This window comes from Rhea pennata, chromosome 6, assembly GCF_028389875.1.
Source record: "Rhea pennata isolate bPtePen1 chromosome 6, bPtePen1.pri, whole genome shotgun sequence".
Classification (NCBI taxonomy): domain Eukaryota; kingdom Metazoa; phylum Chordata; class Aves; order Rheiformes; family Rheidae; genus Rhea; species Rhea pennata.
In genome coordinates, this window is record NC_084668.1 from 17,895,970 (window position 1) to 17,917,760 (window position 21,791).

At 51.9% G+C, this 21,791-nt stretch overlaps 2 protein-coding genes across 7 annotated transcripts; both read left to right on the plus strand.

Annotated features, from left to right (window-relative positions):
• The first annotated feature begins 230 nt into the window (after positions 1-230).
• On the plus strand, positions 231-15,421 carry RETREG2 (reticulophagy regulator family member 2). 3 transcript variants are annotated; one of them, XM_062578973.1, is made up of 10 exons: positions 438-490; positions 1,121-1,242; positions 3,313-3,419; positions 8,400-8,430; positions 9,179-9,314; positions 10,682-10,766; positions 11,551-11,688; positions 12,044-12,138; positions 12,988-13,123; positions 13,960-15,421. In XM_062578973.1, exons 3-10 carry the CDS (start codon positions 3,356-3,358, stop codon positions 14,694-14,696), a joined length of 1,422 nt encoding a protein of 473 aa, XP_062434957.1. In that variant the 5' UTR covers positions 438-490; positions 1,121-1,242; positions 3,313-3,355; the 3' UTR covers positions 14,697-15,421. The 3 variants fall into 3 exon arrangements, with proteins under 3 accessions (XP_062434956.1, XP_062434957.1, XP_062434958.1); XM_062578972.1 differs by lacking the exon at positions 1,121-1,242 and having other exon boundaries at positions 231-490; XM_062578974.1 differs by lacking the exons at positions 438-490; positions 1,121-1,242 and adding an exon at positions 1,280-1,577.
• A 502-nt stretch (positions 15,422-15,923) lies between these two features.
• Positions 15,924-21,791, plus strand: ZFAND2B (zinc finger AN1-type containing 2B). Of its 4 annotated transcripts, none has more exons than XM_062579023.1 (9): positions 15,924-16,011; positions 16,208-16,302; positions 17,184-17,315; positions 18,054-18,205; positions 18,450-18,557; positions 18,708-18,777; positions 19,265-19,341; positions 19,996-20,077; positions 21,597-21,791. In XM_062579023.1, the coding sequence occupies exons 1-9, from the start codon at positions 15,957-15,959 to the stop codon at positions 21,744-21,746; spliced, it is 921 nt and encodes a 306-aa protein (XP_062435007.1). In that variant the 5' UTR covers positions 15,924-15,956; the 3' UTR covers positions 21,747-21,791. The 4 variants fall into 4 exon arrangements, with proteins under 4 accessions (XP_062435007.1, XP_062435008.1, XP_062435009.1 ...); XM_062579024.1 differs by having other exon boundaries at positions 19,999-20,077; XM_062579025.1 differs by lacking the exon at positions 21,597-21,791 and adding an exon at positions 20,364-21,149.

Below are 21,791 nucleotides of genomic sequence, written 5' to 3' on the forward strand. Positions count from 1 at the left end.
TTCCTCTTCCGGGGGAGAGGGGGGGGAAAAACACCGGAGGCGCATGCGCACAGCGCCCCGCCGCTCCCGCGGCCACCGGGCATGCGCGGCCGGCCCTCTCCCCTCCTCCAGCGGGGAGAGCGGTTTCGGCGCATGCGCGGCGCCCCAACGGCCGCCGGCCCTCGTCACGTGGTGCCGCCGGCCCGGGGCGGCTTCAGCGCGTCGCCGCCCCCCGCTTCCGGCGGCGGCTGACAGCGCCCCCGCCCTCCTGCCTCGGCGGCGCCGGAGCCGCGGCCATGGCGAGCGGCCGGGCCGAGGAGGCGGCGGCGGCGGCGGCCGCCGAGGAGGAGGAGGAGGAGGCGGCGGCCGTGGCGGCGGCGCGGCTGGCGGCGGCGCTGCGGCAGCGGCTGCGGGGCTGGGAGGCGGCGCTGGCGGCGGCGCAGCGGCTGCTGGTGTGGGAGAGGCCGCTGCACAGCCTCGTCACGGCCGCCGCGCTCGGCGGGGCCCTCTGGTGAGCGGGCCGGGGCCGGGGGGGGGGCGTGGACGGCGCCGCCGCCCCCCGTGGGGCTGCCGGCCGGCTGCCCTGAGCCGTGGTCCCTCAAACGCGCCAAGATGCGCAGCGGGCGGGGGAAATGGCTGAAAACGCGGAGCCTCCCCTGCGTTTGTTTTCTCGCCGAAGAGGGGCAAACATGGGGTGGGGAGGGAATGGAAATAAAAGCCCTGACTGTGCAAAGAGTTGCCCCGTCTCTGGTCACACGTGAGGAGTCCTGGGCAGCAGGTGCGTGAGGTAGTCCTTGGACCGCTCCAAAAGGGTTAGGAAGTCTCGTTTGCTGACTTGGGTATGTGGTGGGTGAGGTGGCGGTGGGAGCCCAGTGTGCAGCCCTAAGTTGTGTCCTGAGGGATATCCATTCCAGCCTCCCTGCCTTTTCCTGCTGGTTCCCAAATTGAGGTCAAGGAGGTTGTGGTGAGTGGGCTGTAGCAGGAACCATATGGCTTTTAGGGTGTTTTTAATTAAAAACCTGTGTACTTGCTTGTCATAAGTCTTCAGGGTTGGCAGTGAACTGTGGCCCAGGACATCTGGGAACTACTGCACCATCTAATCTTGTCTCTGCTGTATGTCATCTATGTTTCTGTGATAAAGATGAGAGCAGCTCAATCCACAAGAAACAGCTACAGAGGATGTGTTTCGCCAGGAGTAACCCTGCTGTTTTCCTTTGACAAGCATAAACAGGCTCCTCCCTGATGCAAGCAAAGTGCCAAAAGGTTGGACAGGATTTGTCCTGTGATAATAAAATGCAGCTCCCAGCTACTGTGCCTAATTGGAGACTTGCCCAGGCACATTTCTGGTTAAATTTTGCATCCTTGCTCTTTTGGTCCATTTCACTCCATAATCACAGTCAGCAAACCGGATGGGTTCCTGGAATGGAAGGCTGCCGTGTGCTTTATTTAAACCCTTCTACTCATTGATCTGTTTTGGAGGACACTGATCTTTTGTGAAGGCCAAGGCTGCTCTTTTTCAGTACGACCGTATTCCTGCCATTCCGCCTTCCCTCATTGTCGGTCTCGCAGGCGCAGCAGCAATGTAACAAGTCTGGAGTGTGAGTGGCAGAATCCAGCTGTGGATGGGAATGAAAAACATCCTGTTTGTTTGTATAAACAATGAGTCAGTTGTATTGGCAAGATACTCTCAGTTACTGTCTTTCTAAGAAGAAAAGATTAAAACTGTTCGGGGAAAGAGTTAAACGTTAGTTGCAGATGAGATTGGAAAGGACAGATTGAAGTTGGAAAAGGGGGAGTGGGGAAAGCACGTGACCATACAGCCTTTGAAGTCACTCTGAAGAGGCTGCTTATATTTTCTTTCCTCATCCGTAAGAGTATTCAGAGGCATACATGATAGCTGGGTACTTAAATGACTTTGGGCTGCTCTACCAGATGGAAAGGCCCAAATGCAAGCTTTGAAGTTAGCGGGAGCGGGAAATGCGTGCCATGAGACTGCAGGAATGGTATAGGATGATGACTAAGGGGCTGTGTATGGAAAGGTTGAGGGAGGAACAGAGTGCCCAGAATATGGGATAGCAGAGAGAGATTTAAATATCATGGAGGAGGAGGAATTATCTGCAGTCCCGTGGAGCATTTAGTCTGTATCCTGTAGTTGAAATACCTATTTGGGGAGGGGAGTAGATAGGAGGAAATTCTTTCTGAGTTGACATGTTAAGCTACAGAATTGTTGCTTCAGGAGAAGTGATGAAAGATATGTTGTTCAGGTCATTATAGAGCCTCAGTAAATCCTTCAAAAAATGTGAATTTTATTCTGTGCTCCTCAGTGAGACACATCTCTTCCAAGTCCTCTCAGTGGGGAGCACAGCAAAGTACATGCGCTCTCTGGTTCTGTTGATTGGTTGGTTCATTTGCAATTAGTTATTGACAAATATTTTTTTGAAGAGTAGCAAGGTAAAATACCTGAGTGGCTTTTACTTTCTGGAAAGGGATTTTCATTAATGGAGAGAGGGTGAGAGCATTTCCTCTGGCTGTCTGAGAACAGTAGCAGTTGCTCTGCAGTGACTTAAAAACAGCTCCTCTGGGCTGGAGCAAAGTGCTGATAAAAGTAGGAATACAAACAGCCATTACTGGCTCAAGTCCCATCCTGGGACTTTTGCTGTTGAATCTGCATGAAGTAGGGAGATAAACTCTTTGATGTTGGGGTTGCATGAGTATCTGCTGGTGTTTGGCTCAAACAGATGTGTTGGAGAGCGACATGAAAGGTCTTAGGATAAAGTCAAGTGACTAACTAAACCACTTAAATGCTAGGCTTTGACTAAGCAGGGAAATGTTTGTGAAAAAAATGGCATCTGGAAGCTGATACAGGATCTATTTTGGTGCTACCTGGGGATGGCACTGGATGTTATGATGACAGATGGAACATAAGTTTTCAGAGAAGGGGCTAATTCTCCACCAGTCTTCTGCAGGGCCTGTTCGGCAATTTGTATTTACGTTATCTATAGCCTCCACCTTGAGCACTTGAAGGGACTTGTACAAGGGAGCTTTAGCCTTGCTTCACAACTGCAGGAGACACTTGGGAGCGGGAGGGGGGGGAGAGCGCACTCGGAGATGACAGGTCTGATCACGGTTGGATAGTGGGCAGAGGCACCATTTGAGAACGTTCCCATGGCTGGGTGGCTGCTGTGGAGTACAGTGCTTACTGCACTGGCCTGGAGCAGTCAGATGTTTCTGTTCTGTTGAACGCTGAGCAGCATTTGTTTGCTCATCGAGAGCAGCAGCTGCTTGCCTTTTCCTTGCATTACCCCAACTGACAATTTCCCGTTTGATTTCTAGGTTGTTTTCCTCCACTTCCCTGAGACCCCTCTTTCTCCTAAGCATGTCCTTTCTTGGCATCCTCTTGCTGGAGAGATGGAAGCCCAGATTCCTATTTGACTTCTCAGGTATGTGATGAGTAACACTGCAGCTGGTGATGCAGTTCTGATGTTACCAGCTCCTGCACTATTGCCACAATCAGTCTCTTCCTGGCTCTGTTATAGGTTGTATAAGCCCCGTTCCTTCTCTAACTGCAGGCTTTGTTACTGTTGCTGCCCCTTGTATACTGGTGTCTGCCAGAGCGTTAGGATGTATCCCTTGGCAAGCCTGTGCAAGTAGAAAGAGACAGTTTTTGAGGACTGACAGAATTGCTCCCGTACTGAGAGGTGCTGGGAGTAGTCTTGAGAGTGACTGATGTGGTCCAGCTAGCTCAGATAAGCTTGTCAGAGAAGCTGGTGACAGATGTTGAAGTGTTTCCGCTGGGCACTGGACTTTCTCAAATCTTAGATTTTTCTAGCCAACTTAGAAAGGAACATATTAAGAACATCTGTGGTCTTTTATTCCTCTTTCTATGCAGAGTTTAACTTCTGCTGGCTGTGTAAATTAGCAGATGCACATGCCCTTTCTCTCCTGCAAGTGTCATAGTGAAAAGGTCATTCCAGATCCGAGTATATGTGTCCAGCTGAGCAAGGGAGAGGAAACAGTGGGTTGAATTGCGTTGGTTTTAGTTAATACGGTGTGGGCTTACAGCCTGAGAGAGGCAAAGCAGATGACAGCCATGTTGCCTTGCAACACATAGCAGAGTGGATGATGAGGTCTAACAGTGAGGACAGTTAGTGTATTGTACCTGTGCTGAACAGCATTTGGTCTCCGGCTAATCGTTGAGTCCGGTCACTTGGCTTATCTTTCATGTTTATTAAAGTCTTTGCCAACCTCAAACACAACAGCAACAAAAGTAATATTCTTATTATGATGATAGGCATGGATTGGCTGCTGTCTGCTTTGAGTGCCTCCTTCACTGAAATTTCTTACACAACTGGACCTAGACCTGCCTACTTCATCCACTGCTGCTGCTGTTCAAAGGCAGCCTGGGGCCTGCTATCCCTGCCCCCTTACTCTAGGGAGGGTTTCTGAATGAAAGCCCTTCTATGTGTGTGTTTGTAAGGTACCCTTTATGTGACCTAAATGGGTACTGCCTTAAAGGGTGCTTTCACAGAAGTCCTGATAAGATTAGATACGTTTCGCTGTAGTCTCAAACTGTTTGCTTTGTGCGGTTCAGGTAACTAGGCAGCCAGACTGGACTCACCAATTTAATTTCCTGCTTATTCGCATTATTTTTTTAAGGGAATAGTTTAAACCCAACCCAAAACATCTCATTTGAAACATGTCCAGAAATGCAAAGGCTTGGTGTCCCATACAGAATGGTGTTATTGAGGCACTTGGGGGTAGAACCTCTCCAGAAAGAGCCAGGCTTGTAAAAGTTGCATTATCTCAGAGGAAATAGGAAATCTATACTGAAATCAATTTATATGATGCAGAGCAGTGAATAATAATAATAATAATAATAATAAAAAGGGAAGTTAGGCTAATCCTGTGTCGTCAGTTCTGTAAGAAGTTAGTGTGCATCCTATTAAGCTGCTCCTCAGTGGTGTTCCACATGTTTTGCTCCTTTCTGAACCCTTTCTGCCTCTCTGCTGCTGACACCAAAGAACATGGACACCTTTCTGGTGTACTTGATTAGGTTACAATCCTGATTTCAGCTTATTTCACTGGACCACATTTCCTCACCCCCTGCAATGAAGGAGTTGTGTACTGCTTACCTGCGGGGCCTTCTGGTTGAATTAGCACTGCTAAATACTTTGGGGGTTTTGTTTGGCGCTGGCTTCCCGCTGAAGCAGAGGTGTAGCTTTGTGGCTTTCCTTCTCAGTGCTTCCTATAAACCTTTCCAGGAGTTTTTGGAAATAGGTCAGTACCACACCTTTAAGAATTGGCATGCATATACACAAACCTCAGCTTATGGCAGTTCTGTATGTCTTGGGTGCTGCTTATAACGTCATTTCTGAAGGAATGCTGGCATTAAACCTCAGCATTTATTCTGCAGTTACTCACATGGTGTTAGCTGGGACACGCTAACAGCACTGAGATGCACAACTTTTTTAGGTCCTGTCAGAAGAGACTGGGTGTTTTTAGCTCCCTTACAGGATGTTTTCTTCATATGTAACCACCTCTATGTGGAGTAGTTAGTAAATATTGTTTAACGACCGAGGAAACATCTCCACTTTCTCCTGAAATGGCTATCAAGTAGGGGTGTTTTGTAGCATTGTTGTTCGGCAGCTGTGTTTTTGTTGGAGTTTAGTGGAGAAGAGCTCTAGCAATGGCTGCGTTGTGAGCGAATGCTCATGCTCCTTAAAAAGGGCCCCTGCTTTCTAGCTAAAATTTATACGCTGATGAAGAATGCCCCTTGGGGAAGTGTTGAAAACCTGTAAGAGCTGAGGAATCCATCAGTGATAATTTGTCAGTACCAACATGTAACCTAAACTCTTGTGCTGCTGACTGGTCTCCCAGAAGTAACTGGTGTGTGTCAGATGATTCGTAACTTTTCACACTGGATTGTGGATTAATGACAGCAAGATTTCAGCTGATTTTTGATGTTGTGAGGCCAGCTGGGTGTCCTGTTTTCTGGCTTAATTGTACTGGTGCTCAAAACTATTGCGGCATAAGTTGGAGTTAAGTCTTGCTTAAGTAAATTTGACCCATCTGAAATGCCCTCTAGGTTTATTGTGGTTGTACTGTTCCTCCAACCAGTGTAAGACTGCAGTGCATTGGGATGAATAGCAGGCAGACTACACTACTGTAGGCACCAAAACACAATTGATTTTAAGAAAGCTTGTGTTTTGCCAGATAAGTAAAATCACATGAGCACTCTGCAGCCTGCTGAAGTGTTGCACAGCTCCCCTGGATGAAAAATCTTTCTGACACCCTCAGAAGAAGCAGTTGAGAGCAATTATTTCACTCCCTCTGTTGGCCTGCTTTTGATGGCTTAGACACTGCAGTCAGCCTGGGAAACGTGGAATTCCTGTGCCGTGCAACTTGCTGCATTGCTGGTGCATCTGCAGAGTGCATCTGGTGGACTACAAGTGAGCATCTCAGCACCTTGTTTGGTTGTACTGGTACAACCAGTATAGCCTGCAATCATAGACACGCCAGTGCCAAATATAAATTTTTTAGTCACCTAGTGTAGTTAAAAGATGAGACTTCAAGATACTGATGGACTTCTGCATGCTACAATTAAGCAGGTTTAGATTCCTGAGCACAGTAACAAAATACAACAACGGCTGTTACAAGAGAGGAGCAACTGTTCAGCACAGGTGAAGCTGCATCCATATTTCTTTCTCAATCTGAGGCAATAAACTTGAGTTTCTTTCGTGGCCAATGCCTGCTGGCTGCCCAGACAGCCATGCCAAACAGTCTTCGGTAGAGGAGAAGATGAGCAAACCAGTCTGAAAGCAGTTGACTCCTCTTGTCAGGCCAGATTACTGGAAATCTGGGTCATGCTCTCAAAGAATTGCCTCCTCCCTTCTGTGGATAGCCTACCACTCCACTGCACTGTGCAGGCTGCCTGGTGCAGTGCCTGCAGCGGTAGGAGGAGTCTGACATACTTGGCCAAACATCCTGTATCTTGGGAGGATAGGGACAAGGCCACTACAAGCAGTTACTCACTTCTGTGGGAATGAAGTGAGGGTTAAACTGAAGTCTGAAATCTCACTTGCTGTTGGCAGTGAAGCATATTCTTTTCCATGTGTTTCGCTGGGGAAGTCAGTTCCACTCTTGGGCCTCACATCTGGCTTCAAACCCTCCTCTTCCCCCCCCACACACATTGCATTTGTAAGCGCATTTCTAGACCAGCTGACCTAGTCTTTGAGCATAAACTCTTTTCCTTTGTTTTAATCCTATTTATGTGATGACATGCTGTGTGTCAGATAGGGTCCCACTGATTTTTAGAACCTCTGGGCAACTTGAACCAAGTGTGATGTTGGCCAGACAAAGCTGTTTCAGCCTCAAAGATATTTCTGCCCCTACAAGTTTCAGAACAGTAAGCAGACAGTAGACAAGGGTAGACCTTGAGGGGCCTTGCCAATATGATCAAGGACCTTGTTAAAAACGGGAGAGTTATAAATGTTCTGCTGCTGGAGAAGCTTAGGTTGAAGCTTGTGCGTCCTTAGACTCTAGTCAGCTAGCCAGAAGACCCAAATCCAGGAGAAAGCAGGCTGAATTGTTCTTCCCTTCAGCACTACACAGAGTCCCCCTTCGATTGTCTCTGGGTTGGGTGCAAAGAGGGATGGGAGACACACTGCCTTGTTCTCAGCTGGATTGCTAAACCTTAGCAGTGTAGTTAAATTTGTGTCTTGCTGGCACAAGGTGCTGTCAGGAGACATAAAAGAGCCATAAAATTAGATAATTATACATGAGACTGCTATTTGGTAGTTAATTCCATGGAAAAGGGCAGAGACAAGAGAAGATCTGTGGCATTTGTACACTAGTGCCCTGCCAGGGACTGTGGTCTGGTCAGCGGGAAATGCAGCAGAGACTGCCAGTGCCTTGTTTAGCTCCGTAGCAGGAGCTGAAGTTTTGCCCAGCTCGGGGATCGTGCTGGCAGCCCGTTGTGAATGACAAAGGCTAGGCAGCTGCCCTTGTCTTCAGTACGGTGCCACATCCTGTGGGGGCTGTGCTGCCCAAACGTGCGGGGGTCCAGGGTGAGCTGTGTGATCCCTGCACTGGAAGGCCCAGGTGCTAGTGGTGGGGTGCACCTCAGATAGGAGCACTGTGCCACTCATCTGTCAGCGCTGGCTGCAGGATGTGCTGGGACACCCTGAGACAAGCACTTTGGCGGCTCCGGTTTTCCAGGTATGCTTCACTGAATCCCGGACTGTGCAAACTCCAGGCCAGTCTTTAGTCTGATTCCAGCTTGCGTGTGAGCATGATAGAAAGTTCCCAGGGTGCATCCTTAGCTAAGGATGATGCATCTCCAGCTCTGCTCTATTCAAGTAGTAAAAATGTCATGTTTTATTTTTCACTTGGCTGACTAATATCCTCTGTTCTCCTTACAGCACAGCCATCGGAGGAGCCAGGAGGGGACAGGTAAGCTCACTGTGTGCTCCTTCGTGAGAGGAGAGAGTAGGCACACCTCAGTGTGACACTCTCATCCGCCCTCCTTGCTATTGTCCATAGACTGCATGGCTCCTGCTGTGAAATGGTGTCAGTAGGAGTTTCCACTGCACCAGGAGCTGTTTATCAGCTCAGGAGCCTCAGCTTGAGACTCTGGGGAAAGCTAATGTTCTTCAAGTAGCAATAAAGCTCAAGTTCTTCTGACATCAGGAACTCTAGAATTTCTTCCTTAAATAAAACATAGACAAAGAGGATCTGTCCTGGGCTATTTGAAGAATCCTTCAGAGAGAAAGAAATTCCCGAGACTGATTTTTGCAGGCCATGTGTGTTGTCTGTAATGGCATAATTTGCATCCTGTGCTTGGCCGTGGTTATGGTTTTGAGCTCCACACTCTTGTTGTCTTGGACTTGATGCTAAAGAATGCTGCGTAACTAGTTCTACCTCTGACGCTTCTGTCTGTGTCGCTTTTAATAAATCGCTTTGCATCTTGGGCCTGTAGCATGGGGATGCTGTAGCACAGTGTCTGCTGCTTGGCTCAGGAGTCTCTTGGCTGTTCCTGCTGAAGGGAAAAAGTATCAACAAATCAAGTATCTTCTGTAGTTCAGTTAAAGATACAGTCGGTATTATCAAGCCCTTGGTAGGGAGCTCGACTTCGTTGTGCAGCTGTACCCCCAAACAAACTATGTTCAGAGATTGTCTTCTTGCTCTTGTCTGTCTCTAGTGAGGGGGTGACTTCAGGGGCACAGCCTCACCTGCTGAGTGTCCCTGAGCTGTGCCACTGTCTGGCAGAGAGCTGGGTCACCTTCAGGCTGTACCTGCAGGAACTGCTACAGTACAAGAGGCAAAATCCTGCTAAGGTAAGCTAGAGACACCTACTCTTCTGTGCAGGGGCTTTTCTCTCCGTTGCTAATGGCCTGGGAGATGGAGGAATGTCAGATCAATATTTTTACAATTGCTATCTTTGTTTAATATTTGCTATTCCTTACTTTCAGACTATGCCATAGGAAGCTTAAGTAATGAGTGATTGGCTTCCAGTATTTGTAAGCTAGAGCTGAACTTAACCCCTTCTGTGAATGGCTAGCTATGCTTTGTTTTATTTCCTAGTGTGCAAAGGAAGCTCTTTGATTGAGAATGAGGAGAAAAAGGGAAACCTACAGTCTCTGCCCTTTCATAGGCTCCACTTGACCCTGTAAGATAGTCCTAGTTACTTTGCAGGCTGCTGCTAGCCAGATCCAAATACAGCGGTGTTTCTGAGTGCATGGAAACTTGTCATAAAGCATGTTCTGATGGCTGTGACGTGTGTTGTTTGAAAGTGTTTGTAGACAGGAGTTGCCTTAGCATCATGAAAAAATATGACAAACCAGCCACTAAGATTATATCAGGCTTAGTGGAGTCCAATGCACAAAAAAAGCATGTTCCTGTCACTTCTGATTGTTCCTCTTCTGATATAACACTGTCTGAGCACAGGGAGTAGGGGAGTGGGACCAAGATGCCTATAAAGTGTGAATTCATTGGAAGTAATGCCCTTAAGATGCTCTAGCCTCTTCATTAGGAACAAAGCTTTCCACTGCTGGATATAGTTAGTATCTTAACCCATGTCCTAGGTTGCAAGGCATCTGGTTTTGCTTCTCCTCATCCCCAGGAGAATGCAGGACAAGCCATCAGCTTCCACTTTCTCTAGAGGAGCAAGACCCTGCTCCGGTGGAGTTATGGGTTCTGCAAATGCTTCTGCCGGCTGGTTTATTGCATGGCAGTGGCACATTGTCTAGTAGCTTTGTAACAGCTTCCTGTCTCTGTCAGGATAGTACAGGCTTCTTTAAAATTCTGAGCTCTGCAGAGGAAATGTACTCTAAATGACAATTTGCAATATCCCATCCTAACCTCAGGGAACAGCATTCATTTCATAAAGAAGGTTTCAGAACTTTCCCAAAGCTTTGTTTAATTTTACTGGGGTCTCGGGCTACCTTGGTCTTCCTGTGCTTGAATCTCTTTGTATGCTTACAGCTTAACCCAACCAACCTGTCCAAGTTGTGACCGTCAGCATCTGAACACAGTGCAAAATTGGGCAAGAAAATAAACTCTTGGACTGCTTTCAGGGAGTTTGATGTACTGAGTTTGTCAGGAGCATCTCTCATGTGCTCTAACTGGGTTTCCTACATCGGATGCATAGATGTATCTCTGCCTCTTCTCACTTCTATTTGTTCTTCTCTCTCTCTTTCTTCAGTTCTGCATGAGTGTCTGTTCAGGCTGCCTGATTCTGGCTATAGTTGGACACTATGTTCCAGGCATAATGATCTCCTACATCATTTGTGAGTATAAGCAGCTTTCTTATCTGATTTAAGCTAAAATGTGACCTACTTGTGCTGTTGATAAGCTGGTAGATGCATACTTGTGATTTTCTTGAGGGGATCCACGCTGGATGATAAATCAATACAGGCAATGCGCCTTGGAGTAGTTTCTTGCTTTCAGTGTGTGCATGCAGTGCAGCTGTAAAGTCAGGAGAGGGAGCCGTGGTTAGAACATAACTTTACTCCTCCACCTACTTCTGGGGCCCTGCTGGCCAGAGAAGCAGAAAACTGTAGCCTTTCAGTTCCTTGGGTGGGCAAATCTGTATCTGCCAGGCTTGCATCGGAGAGTTATTAAAGAAACTGCACATTTAGCTTTAAGTGAGATCTTTTTTCACTGCATCATGAGTCCCTGCTAACTGTGAAAACTGTTCAGGTGGTCTGCTGCTAGCATGTCAACACATGAGCTGCATGCTGATACCCTTATAAAAGTCTCAGTGATTTTATTTTAATAAGCCCACCTCCAGGACTCTGTTGCATACTCAGACTGGGGCCTGTTAGCTGAAGTGGAGGGCTTATGCTTTATCCTAATGTAGATCAGTATCCTAATGTGAATGAAGACAGAGATGTTTTAGGAAAAGATGGCTAATTATCAACTTCAGAATGAGTGAGAGAGCCAAGGAAAGATGAGAAAGCAATTGTCATCCAACTGTGTTTCCCTTGATGCAGAGCTTCTTGCTGGCACCCTTTGAAAGGGCTGTGTTGCACTTGGGCTGGCTCTCACACTCCCTGCGTCCTGTGTTTGCAGTGCTCAGCATTCTGCTCTGGCCACTGGTGGTTTACCATGAGCTGATCCAGAGGATGTACACACGATTGGAGCCTGTCCTGATGAAACTGGACTACAGCATGAAGGCAGAGACGCTACATCACAAGCATGAGAAGAAAAGTAAGGACCTGCCTTCTCTCTGACTGTCTGCAGTGCTGTGCCCTAGCACTAACAAAGGAGTAGGGGGGCATTTCTGACAACAGCGTATGTGTGAACAACTGCAGTGGAGCGAGAGCAGAGGAGAAAAGATTGAAACTAGAGAGTTATGGGGAGGGCAATTGAGCAGGTAACTATCTTGAGAATAATAGATTAAAGCAATAGATCAGATTTGTCTCTGGGAATCTTGGGATTTGGGGAAACCTATGCAGCTTCCTACAGAGTAGGAGAGGTGGTGGCTAAATGATACATAAAAGAACAATATTCCTGACTCAGGCTCATGTTACTCATGTCAAAGCCTTTTCTTTCTTTTTCACAGAGCGACAAGGGAAGAGTGAGCCTGCAGCAGGTGATGAGCCAACAGCAGAGACAGAGAGTGAGAGTGAGGCAGAGCTGTCTGGCTTCTCCCCAGTGGTAAGAGCACAGAAGGGCTATGCAGAAACCAGTCCCTCCTCCATGGTCTGTAGCAACTTGAGAACTGAGGGGTCGTCTGAGTACAGCCACACTGGTACCAAACAAAAGCAGCGAGTTACTTCTTTGCAAAATCCCGGGGAGGGGAAGGATATAGTTTGGTAAAAGCCATTATCTCCAATCTGAGTACTATGAATCCAGTGTTGCAGGGCTGGTGATGCAGTAGCAGGGCAGAATGAGCCATGCTCTGGCCTCCTCTGCTGACCTGCAGAACTGCTTTGACGCTAACACTCCATGCTCAGAAAATGCAAGCCTCTTCTGAAGAAACCAGCTGTCTTGGTGTAATGTGCAGAGGCTCCACTTCAGTTCAGCACTGGAAAGTGTGGAGGAGCAATACTAGCACCTGCCTTTGCTGAAGCTTTGTGCTTGAAACGTTAGCTTCCAAAGGAATGCAGATACTTGGACCTGCTGCTGCCTATAGAAGTCTTCATAGGGCCCAGTGACAGGAGAAAGGGGTGCTGTGCTCCTTGATGGTCCCAGGAGAGAAGGAAGGCACAAAGCCCTTTGCAGAAAGACCTTGAGGAGCTAAACCTGTCTTGTGCTAGCTAGCTCTTTCAGATTCAGCATCAAGAGCCAGCAAAGTTTCAGGCAGTGCATTATTGCAGGAGAGCACTGAGCCAAGACAGTCTTTCCCTGGCAGTGCAATGATCACTTTGTGTAACCCTTGCTGTTCTCATAGTGTCCCTCTGCAGAGTCTTTCCAGCAAAGAACAACTGCCTGGGAACTCTTGTTTGTGTGGAGGAGCCCATAGGCAGCAATGGTAGTTTGTCCTTCTGCCTTCATCCCGTGCAGGTGGATGTGAAGAAGACAGCCTTGGCACTGTCAATCACGGATTCTGAGCTCTCTGATGAGGAAGCATCCATCCTGGAGAGTGGGGGCTTTTCTGTCTCAAGGGCTACCACCCCACAGCTGACGGATGTTTCTGAAGGTATGTGATGGGATACTTAATACCTTCCTTGCCCTGGCTGTTTTTTCCCAAAAGAACTTTGTGGTCCCAGTAAGGCCATCTCTTCTTCCTCCTATCCAACCTAACAGGACAATAGGGAAAGAAGACAGCTATTTGCAAGAGAAAGTGTGAAAAAGAGAAACTAGTAATAGCAACAAAACATGTCCTGACTTTATGGGTGATTCTGAGTTGGTCCCGACTGGATATCTTCCTCCAGCTACAGTTCCACAAGACAATTTCTCCTGTCACTCCGAAAGGGGAACAGAGCTGTCCTCAAAGTCCATGCTAATTGGCAGAGAACAGGAGGATGGAGCAGACCAGCAGAAATAATTATATGGTGTCCGTAGTTCCACAGCCAGGCACTGATGCTGGGTCACACAGGTCAGAGCCTGCACCCTGTAAGCCTTACAAGCTCAGAGAAAGACTGGTTAGTGGTGAGGAATGGTAATCGCTCAGAGGGGTCGCTTGAGCGTCTGGGGAATGATAGGCAGGTGAAGTGCTGTGAGCATGATTTCCCTAACCCCATGCCATGGGTTTTAGAGGAGGGCTGCAGATGCAGAGCATGAGCTTGGGAAGAAGCAGTCTTCCCTGAGCACGGAGCATGTAGAGCAGGGTGAAAAAAGAAGTGTAGGTGAATTGTCCCACTGTGAGAAGGGAATAATTCCAGACACCTTTCTGCTGTGCTCCCTGCCCTGGGCTCACCTCGGAGTGAGCCTTGGTGTGTCAGCTGGGAGTAAGTGGATGGGAGGTGTCAGGAGCCTGGGCCGAGGTAAGGGGACTCAAGTCTTAATGCCATTGCTAATGCTGGTGCCTTTCAGACCTGGATCAGCAGAGCCTGCACAGTGAGCCAGAGGAGTCCTTTTCCAAGGACCTGGCAGAGTTCCCCTCCGTGGAAGAATATCATTCCAGAGATCTGGGACCACAGAGCGATGAAGATGCATTTGGTGTGCCTCTGGGTCCTGAGCTTGCCCATGCTGCCCGTGAGCTGGACTCAGCAGAGAAGGAGGCTGCGGACTCTGACCTCTCCATCCTTCACCTAGCGTCTCCTCTCCATTTTGTAAATACGCACTTCAATGGGAGCGGGCAAGTGGCAGGAGGTGACACAGAGCCAAAGACTGCCTCCGCTCCGGGTCTGGGCATCTGCATTGACACGCTGAGTGAGGAGATCGTCACCACTGCCATTACCACAGCAGTGCAGAACACCCTCTCTGCCCTGCTGCGGTCCTCGGAGGCCAGCGAGGGGCCCTCCCTCTCCGAATTCCTCCCCATGGAGCCTGAAGAGAAACTGAGCTTCCAAGCGCAGCTGTCAGAGACCGAAGCAGTGGAGACAGAGACAGCAGCTTCACCAGAGGATGAGGAGGAAGGAGATGACTTTGAGCTACTGGATCAGAGGGAGCTGGAGCAAATGGATGTAGAGCTGGGGCTTGGAGAGGAGCAGGTAGCGGAGGAGTCTCCTGCTTCTCTGGCTTCGGCTTCTCCCTCTCCCGCACAGGCTGAGCTGCCGAAGCAAGGAGATGAGGAGGAGGCAGTGACGAGGGCAGCATCTATGTCTTAGGTCGTCTTTGTGCGTCCCTTTTTTTCTCTATAGTCACTGGAAAGAAGGAAGAACTCGCATAGCAAACATGCAGTGGGTTTTTAGATATTTGTGTTGACTGGGATGGAAAAGTGTCAGTGTTAATGTGCTGTGTCAGGAATAACCAATCCTTTCCATCCTTCTAGAGCCCAGCCTTCACTGGCTGAGTGGGAGAAGCCCCTGCCCTGCAACCGGGGAGGAGCTGGCTCATAGAAGCCTTATGCCACAACTGAAACACCAACCCCAGCAAATGCTTCCTAGTAATGGTGCAGTATTTTTGTCTGTCTTCTGTTTGTCTTTTGTTTTGCACGCAGAGTACTGAGCTAGCTGTAGCTGCTGCTAATACCCAGATTCCCAGTAGGACATATGCAATCTTATTTTATTGGGTTTTTAAATGGCTGAAAGTGTAAATAATTTTAACTTTCACTGATTTAGTTGGGGGGGAGGGATGAGGTGCACACTCAAATTTAGCTCTCAAGGGCTAGGGGGAGGGGAAGGATGGTAGTGGGGTGGAGGGTAGCAGTACGGAGAGGGAAGCAGATGGGTTCTGCGAAGCAAAGAGCCCCTTTGCAAACCATTAGCATTTTTCACATCGCTGCTGGAACAGGGTGTCAGGCGATACCAGGTTTCTTCTGTGTCTGATTTGAGTTATGCTACTGTGTGGCTGTGGAGTTTTTGCAATCAATGAAGTTCACTCCTGGCCCCCGTTCGGTACTCCCGTTTCTTCCCGCCTTGGCACGTTTCTCTGCCCAGACTGCTGCCCTCAGCTAGCCTGGTCCAGCGCCCGCTGCCTCCTCATCCTCACCGCTGCCTCCCTCGGCCCGGCGCGGTAGCGCGGTACCTGAAGCCTCCGGCGCGGCTTGAAGAGAGCCCGGAGCCCTCTGTCAGGCAGCAGAGGGTCTGGGGGCCGGGGCCGGGGCCGGGGCCGGGGCCGGGGCCGGGGCCGGGGCCGGGGCCGGGCGGGGGGGGGGGGGCGCTGCGCGGAGCTCTGCCGCGGCCCCCGGGGGGGGCGGGGCCTCGGCGCCCCGGGGGGGGGGGGGGCGGGGCCTCGGCGCCCCGGGGGGGGGGGACGGGGCCTCGGCGCCCCGGGGGGGGGGGCGGGGCCTCGGCGCCCCGGGGGGGGCGGGGCCTCGGCGCCCCGGGGGGGGCGGGGCCTCGGCGCCCCGGGGGGGCGGGGCCTCGGCCGCGCGTGACGTCACGGGCGGGGTGGGCCGCGCCGGCCGCCGTCGGGCCGCGGCCGCCATGGAGTTCCCGGACCTGGGCGCGCACTGCTCCGAGGCGGCCTGCAAGCGCCTGGGTGAGCGGCGGCGGCGGGCAGGGCCGCGGCTGCCCGGAGCCGGGGGGCAGCGCGGGGCCGGCCGGGCGGCGGCGGGCCGGGGCGGGGGGAGGCGGAAGGCGGCGGCGGGCCGGCGGCGCGCCCGGGCCGTGAGGGGAGGGCGGGCGGGCGCGGGGGGCAGCGCTGACCCCGGCGGCCGCGTCTCCCCCGCGCCCAGACTTCCTGCCCCTGAAGTGCGACGCCTGCGAGCAGATCTTCTGCACCGACCACATCGCCTACGCGCAGCACAGCTGCACTTCGGCCTACAAGAAGGTGAGCGCGGCGAGAGGGGCCCCAGGCTGCCCCTTGCACCCGCCGCCGGGCGCCGCCGGCTCCCGGGGCGCCGCGGGCCCGCAGCGTGAACAGCCGCCCTGGGAGAGGAGCAGAGCCGAGCCGAGGGGCGCGGGCGCGAGCTGGAGGGACGCGACGGCCCGCGGAGCGGGGGGCAGAGCGGCTCGCGCGGTGCGGGGCGCTGCCCTGGGTAGGGTTGCTGCTGCCAGGCCTGAGCACGAGAGCAGGGCCAGGAGCGGGGGGTAGATGGCTTGGGGCGTGGGTGCTCTTGTCCTGCAGCTGATGTGCCTCACCTGAGCTTTGGACTCGCTTTGAGGAAACACGGGGCATTCCCAAGAAGTCCCTGTGTGTGCAACTGAGGGCACAGACCTGGGGGGAGCCAGGCAGCGAGCGGAGGCGCTGGCAGGGAGCTGCTCCCCCGGCTGAGGAGGGCAGAGGCCCTGACTCTCTCTTTCCCTATGCTTTAACAGAATAATTTATTGAAGCAATTTGCTGGACTTGGGAGTTGCTTCCCTATCCCTTGGGACTGGCCCGGAAAGCGGAGGTATCTCTGAAAGCTGTGGTCTGCATCTCAGTGCTGCAGACTTCTGGTCTACCTCCTGCAAGTGAGCGGAATGGTTTGGGCATCTCCCTGCCCCGTCATGTGTCCTTCCTAGATCATGTGTTAGCATAACCCTTCCAGGGCTAGAAACAGCAAGATGAGCCTTTGGAGGTTGGGGGAGAGGATCTCAAACCACAGATGAAACTGCAGAAATCATGGCAGGCAAATACTGAAAGGGGGAGAGATGGTAGCAGGGCCTCAAGGAGGCCCAGCTGCTGGGTGTCAGCCACGTGTCTGCAGCTCCCTTGTCTCATCTGTACAGGATGTGCAGGTCCCCGTGTGTCCTCTCTGCAACACCCCAGTCCCTGTGAGGCGGGGGGAGATGCCCGATGTCGTGGTGGGGGAGCACATTGACCGTGACTGCAAGTCTGACCCTGCACAGCGCAAGCGCAAGGTAGGAGCCTGGGGCTCACCACCTCGCAGAGCCCGTTTCCCTGAGCTGGGTGCTGCGCTTGCCTGATGCTGCTCGTCGCAGGTGCGGTGAGCTGCTGAGCTCAGCTGAGTCCCTGCTGAATACTGAGGGATAGGATGCAAACAACCCACTGCCTGGCCTGGCCAGTGTAGCCTCTGCTTGCAGAGGTTCAGGACAGAAAGGATTGGTGAGATGGTGGTGTGCACATCTGCAGAGCTTTGTGGTGTGAGTCTGGGGCTAACTTAGCAATTGGGTGGGGCTGGGCAGCTGCGTGGGGCACAAGGAAAGGCAGGATGGTGTTCAGAAACTACACACTACCATTAGAAAAATAAATCAGCGATTAGTTTCCCCTTCTTACTAGGAAGAGGAAAGAGCTGTGGAGGCTTTCAGTGGACTGGAGCTGTCCCTACAGGAATCCAGTCAGCCCAGCAACAGCAAGAGAGCTCTAATGGACCAGGCAGGAGTCCTTGGGCAAGGCACTGTCTCTCCTGCTATAAAGTTCAGTGCCCAGGAGGAACTTTTTCTGTAAAGGCTGAGGCACGAGGAAATCGTTAATAATTTATCTAAAGAAAACTTGTACTGAAATGCAGACTTCAGAGCCTTATAGAAGTGGCAGTGCCAGGGGGCTGGTCAGAGCCTAGGGCCATCCTCCCTTCCCCTCTCTCACCTTGACAAGCCCTTGGCAATGTCCCTTGTCACTGCCACCGTGTCTGCCTTCAGATCTTCACCAACAAGTGTCTGAAGCCTGGCTGCAAGCAGAAGGAGATGATGAAGGTGATCTGTGACCAGTGCCACAAGAACTACTGCCTCAAGCACCGGCATCCCCTGGACCATGACTGCAGTGGGGCAGGGCGTCCCCTCTCCAAAGCTGGGTGAGGGGCTGGCGGAGAGAGAGCTGGGCTTGTCAGATGTGTGACAGGGAGGAAGCTGGTCTCTTCCCGCCCTTAGCTGCTTGTTGGGACTGCTGCATCCTCATACTTCCTGCCCTTGAGTACTGTGGGAGGACAGGGGGCGGGAAGTAGAGATGCCAGTGAGGTGTCTTATCCTTCGATGAGGAGCCCAGGGATGGCCCGTGATGGATAAAGCAGTTGCTCATGGGCATGCTGTCTGTCCTAGTCACGCTGCAGTTGCAAGAGCCGAGGCATCCTCCGCCAAAGCAGTCACTGCGTCGAGCAGCGGAGCTTCCCGGCAAGCAGACAGCCCCTCTGTTCCAGCCTCTGCCAGGTACAGCAACATCCCCAGCTCTGAATTCCGAGATTGGCATGACCAGGCTCAGCTTGACTCCCTCTGGGACACAGGAGTGACAGCTCCCTCGTCATGGACTTGTCAGTGCTGCCTGCCTTGACAATAACCCTGCTTCTCTCCCGTTCGTAGAGGAGGCAGACCAGCCAGCTCCCAGACTCACAGCACCTCCCCTCCAGCTGTCATGCTGCAGAACGGACTGGTGAGTGACTTGGTGTGGGCATTTTGGGCACTTTTGGCTGTGTCCTGTACCGTGAGCAGTGACTGCAGCAACTGGGAGCTCTGAAGGGGGGTGCCCAGCCTGTGCATACCCCCGAAATGCTCAGCAGTGACTGAAGTGCATGCTAGCTGGCCTTCCTGTGGGAACAAGGATCCCAGGCACTTGGCGAGGCATCAGCAGAGTTTGCCCTGCTTGCGAATAGCATCGGTCAGCTCTGCTCAGTGCTGAGTCTCCTCCAGACGAAGTGTCCTGGCCCTTTTCTCCAAATGTTGCCTTTCTGTTCTGCAAACTGAGTGCAGAGAGGGAGGGTAGCTGCTTCCTGCTGATGTTCTCCAAAATGCCCTCTGCACAGGCAGATAGGGCTGCACTCTCTGGAGATGAGAGAGATGAGAATCTGCTCTCTGCTGAGGTGCATGGCGCTGCCTCCTGCTGTCCCCAGGCAGGCTGATGATGAAATGTTTTGTTTCAGAGTGAGGAAGAGGCACTGCAGCGAGCTCTGGAGATGTCACTGGCAGAGTCAGCACTCAACTCTGAGCAGCCACCCAGGTACAGCCCAGAGACACGTCATGTCTGAGTCTACGTGCGAAAGGTGCCCTGGGCAAAGTCATGTGGCTTTGGGATGACATTTCTCTCAGCATGTGACTAGATGATGCCTCTGGCTGATTGATGGGGGAAAAGGGGTAGTTCAGAGCTAGTGCAGGGCCCTGTTTAGGGAGCAAGCCCTCTAGCACGCTGGGAAGGAACAGTGACAGCACAGAGTAGGACAAGCTGTTGTCTGACCATTTGTCAGCTAGCGAGTGTGGCTGGAGCATGCCAGAGCTAGAACGGATGTGCTCCCAGGGAATATTCAGGAGCTTAAGTCCTTGGGCATGTTTCTGGTGCTGCTAAAAGCACCATCTTACAGACTGGAGTTAAAGGTCTGTGGAGAACACGGCTGCACCATCTTACAGACTGGAGTTAAAGGTCTGTGGAGAACACGGCTGTCCTGGGTGCTGTTTGTTCACTGCCAGCCCCAGCTGGATCCTTTGTTTTCGCCCCAAAGCCCCTGCCCTGTTTAGGGTGTTTTTCTATTGCTCCCTGCCCTTAGCTGTCCTGAAGGGTTGCAGTGATGGGGAATGCCTGCTACCCCAAAGGGCTCTGACCGTGAGGGCTGGTGAGTCTGGGGAAAGTGTGAGGGACACCATGCACTGCTGTCCCCAGCAGCACGCAGGAAGAGGAAGATCTGGCGCTGGCCCAGGCACTGTCAGCAAGTGAAGCTGAGTACCAACAGCTACAGCGGCAGGTGAGTGGGACTGCCTGTGGCTTTGCACCCTAGTGGGGTTGATCCTAGCTGTGCTGCATCGTCGTGGGGTCCTCTCTGGGCTGTGCTTCCTCTGTGCTCTATCTGGGGACGCTTTCCCCTCCAGAAGGGCAGCCCAACCCGAGGCAATGACAGTGTCACTGCTAAGCACGCAGCCCTGCGGACCTGAGCCCTGAATGTGCCTGCTCATTGCCTTGCTTGTGCCCCTTGTAGGACAGAGGAAGAAGTTTGTCTTTCCTTGCTCACTGTATGCTTCTTCCTGTTCCAGATGCACGGTTCAAAGCCATCAAACTGCAGCATGTCCTAGGCCTGCAAGGCAGGGTGTGCCAGCGGATGTGGGACCTGCTTGTGACCCAAGGAATGGCTGTGGCCTACCAGTTGGATGCTGTGTGGTTCTGGCCTGCATACTGATAATAAGAGCCCTTTGCCAGGGACAAATGATCTCCTTGGGGGCTGTAAGCAAGCTACTAACCACACCCTGGCAGCATAGGCCTGTAGAAAATTGGTGCAGCAAATTGCTGACGCTCCTGGAGAAGTGGCAACTGTGGGACAAGGCCCAGCGCGGACTGACCAAAGCAAGCAGCTGCCCATAGTGTGCACTTTGCCTACAGCTGCTGTGGCTGTGTCCCAGGGCTGCAGTGCCCGGGGGACTATGTGGTGTAGATGGAAGTGAGGGCACAGCTAGTCTGGAGGGGAAGAGTTGCATGGGGCCATTTCTGTGTGCTTGGACATACAGTTGAGATGTATCTGCCAGTAACAGGGGCCTGGATTTCATCCTCTGGGGAGGGTCCAACCAACCTCTCAGCAGACAACAGCAGTGCCTGGAAAGGGGTCTCACCATGCGCGTGGCACAACTGAACCTTGAAGGGCCGTGCCCTTCCCCACTCCTCATGTCCTCAGTGCCTCCCCTGCTGTTTGCATGCACAAGAGCACATTGGGCCTTACCTAGCTCAGCTTGGGACACTCGTGTTTGCACAGGGCGAGGACCTCTCTGAGGCTGAATGAAGGCATGTTTCCTTTCTAGTTTAAATTTACAAGGACTGTTAACTGAAAAGTAACTTTGGTGGTGACTTAACTGGGCCAGTGTGTTTTGCATGGGAGGACTGCAGCGGTGTTCTTCATGGTGGCTTCTCTTGGCTGCTCAATCTCTGCTAAACTATCCCTAGGCCACCACATGCTCTCAGGGCCTGCTTCTACCCAGGACAGATGTCCACTGGCCACTGTTTGCATGCTACAGTGGTGCTCTTAGGGCAGGAATGCCTCTCCGCTATGGTCTCAACCATGCTGTGCGTAATCCCCTCCTTGGAAATGGCAGTGCGGTGCCCCAGCAGAAAACCTCGCAGATGTAGCCCGAAGCTTAGAGCTGCCTCCAGCACTAGTGTTTGGGGACAAGCGCTGGCCCCCAGGTGTGGTGGCTTTTGTCCTGCTGGCCCTTTGTTGGTAGTCTGTGTGGCAAAGGGGGACCATGCTGCTTTCTCACTAGCTGTCTTATGCCTCCCAGCTGGAACTGCTCCTACTTCCGTGGATGTGCTTGGGTCTGCACAGTGCCAGGCTCTGCTTTCCTAGTCCAAAGAGTGGTTGTCTGCTGGCAGTGTCTCCCTATGCCTGGCCAGGGCAGGTGGGGGTACAGGCTGGGGTGAGGGAATGCTGAAACTTGTCAAAATGCTGTTTGGGGGAAATAAACATGTAGCAGAGA

Coding starts and splice junctions, on each gene's coding strand:
- RETREG2 (XM_062578972.1), top strand. CDS start 276: ATGGCGAGCGGCCGGGCCGAGGAGGCGGCGGCGGCGGCGGCCGCCGAG. Junction 9,315..10,681: donor AGAGGCAAAATCCTGCTAAG/GTAAGCTAGAGA, acceptor CTCTTTCTTCAG/TTCTGCATGAGTGTCTGTTC. Junction 11,689..12,043: donor TCACAAGCATGAGAAGAAAA/GTAAGGACCTGC, acceptor TCTTTTTCACAG/AGCGACAAGGGAAGAGTGAG.
- ZFAND2B (XM_062579023.1), top strand. CDS start 15,957: ATGGAGTTCCCGGACCTGGGCGCGCACTGCTCCGAGGCGGCCTGCAAG. Junction 18,778..19,264: donor TCATGCTGCAGAACGGACTG/GTGAGTGACTTG, acceptor GTTTTGTTTCAG/AGTGAGGAAGAGGCACTGCA. Junction 20,078..21,596: donor ACCAACAGCTACAGCGGCAG/GTGAGTGGGACT, acceptor TATGCCTCCCAG/CTGGAACTGCTCCTACTTCC.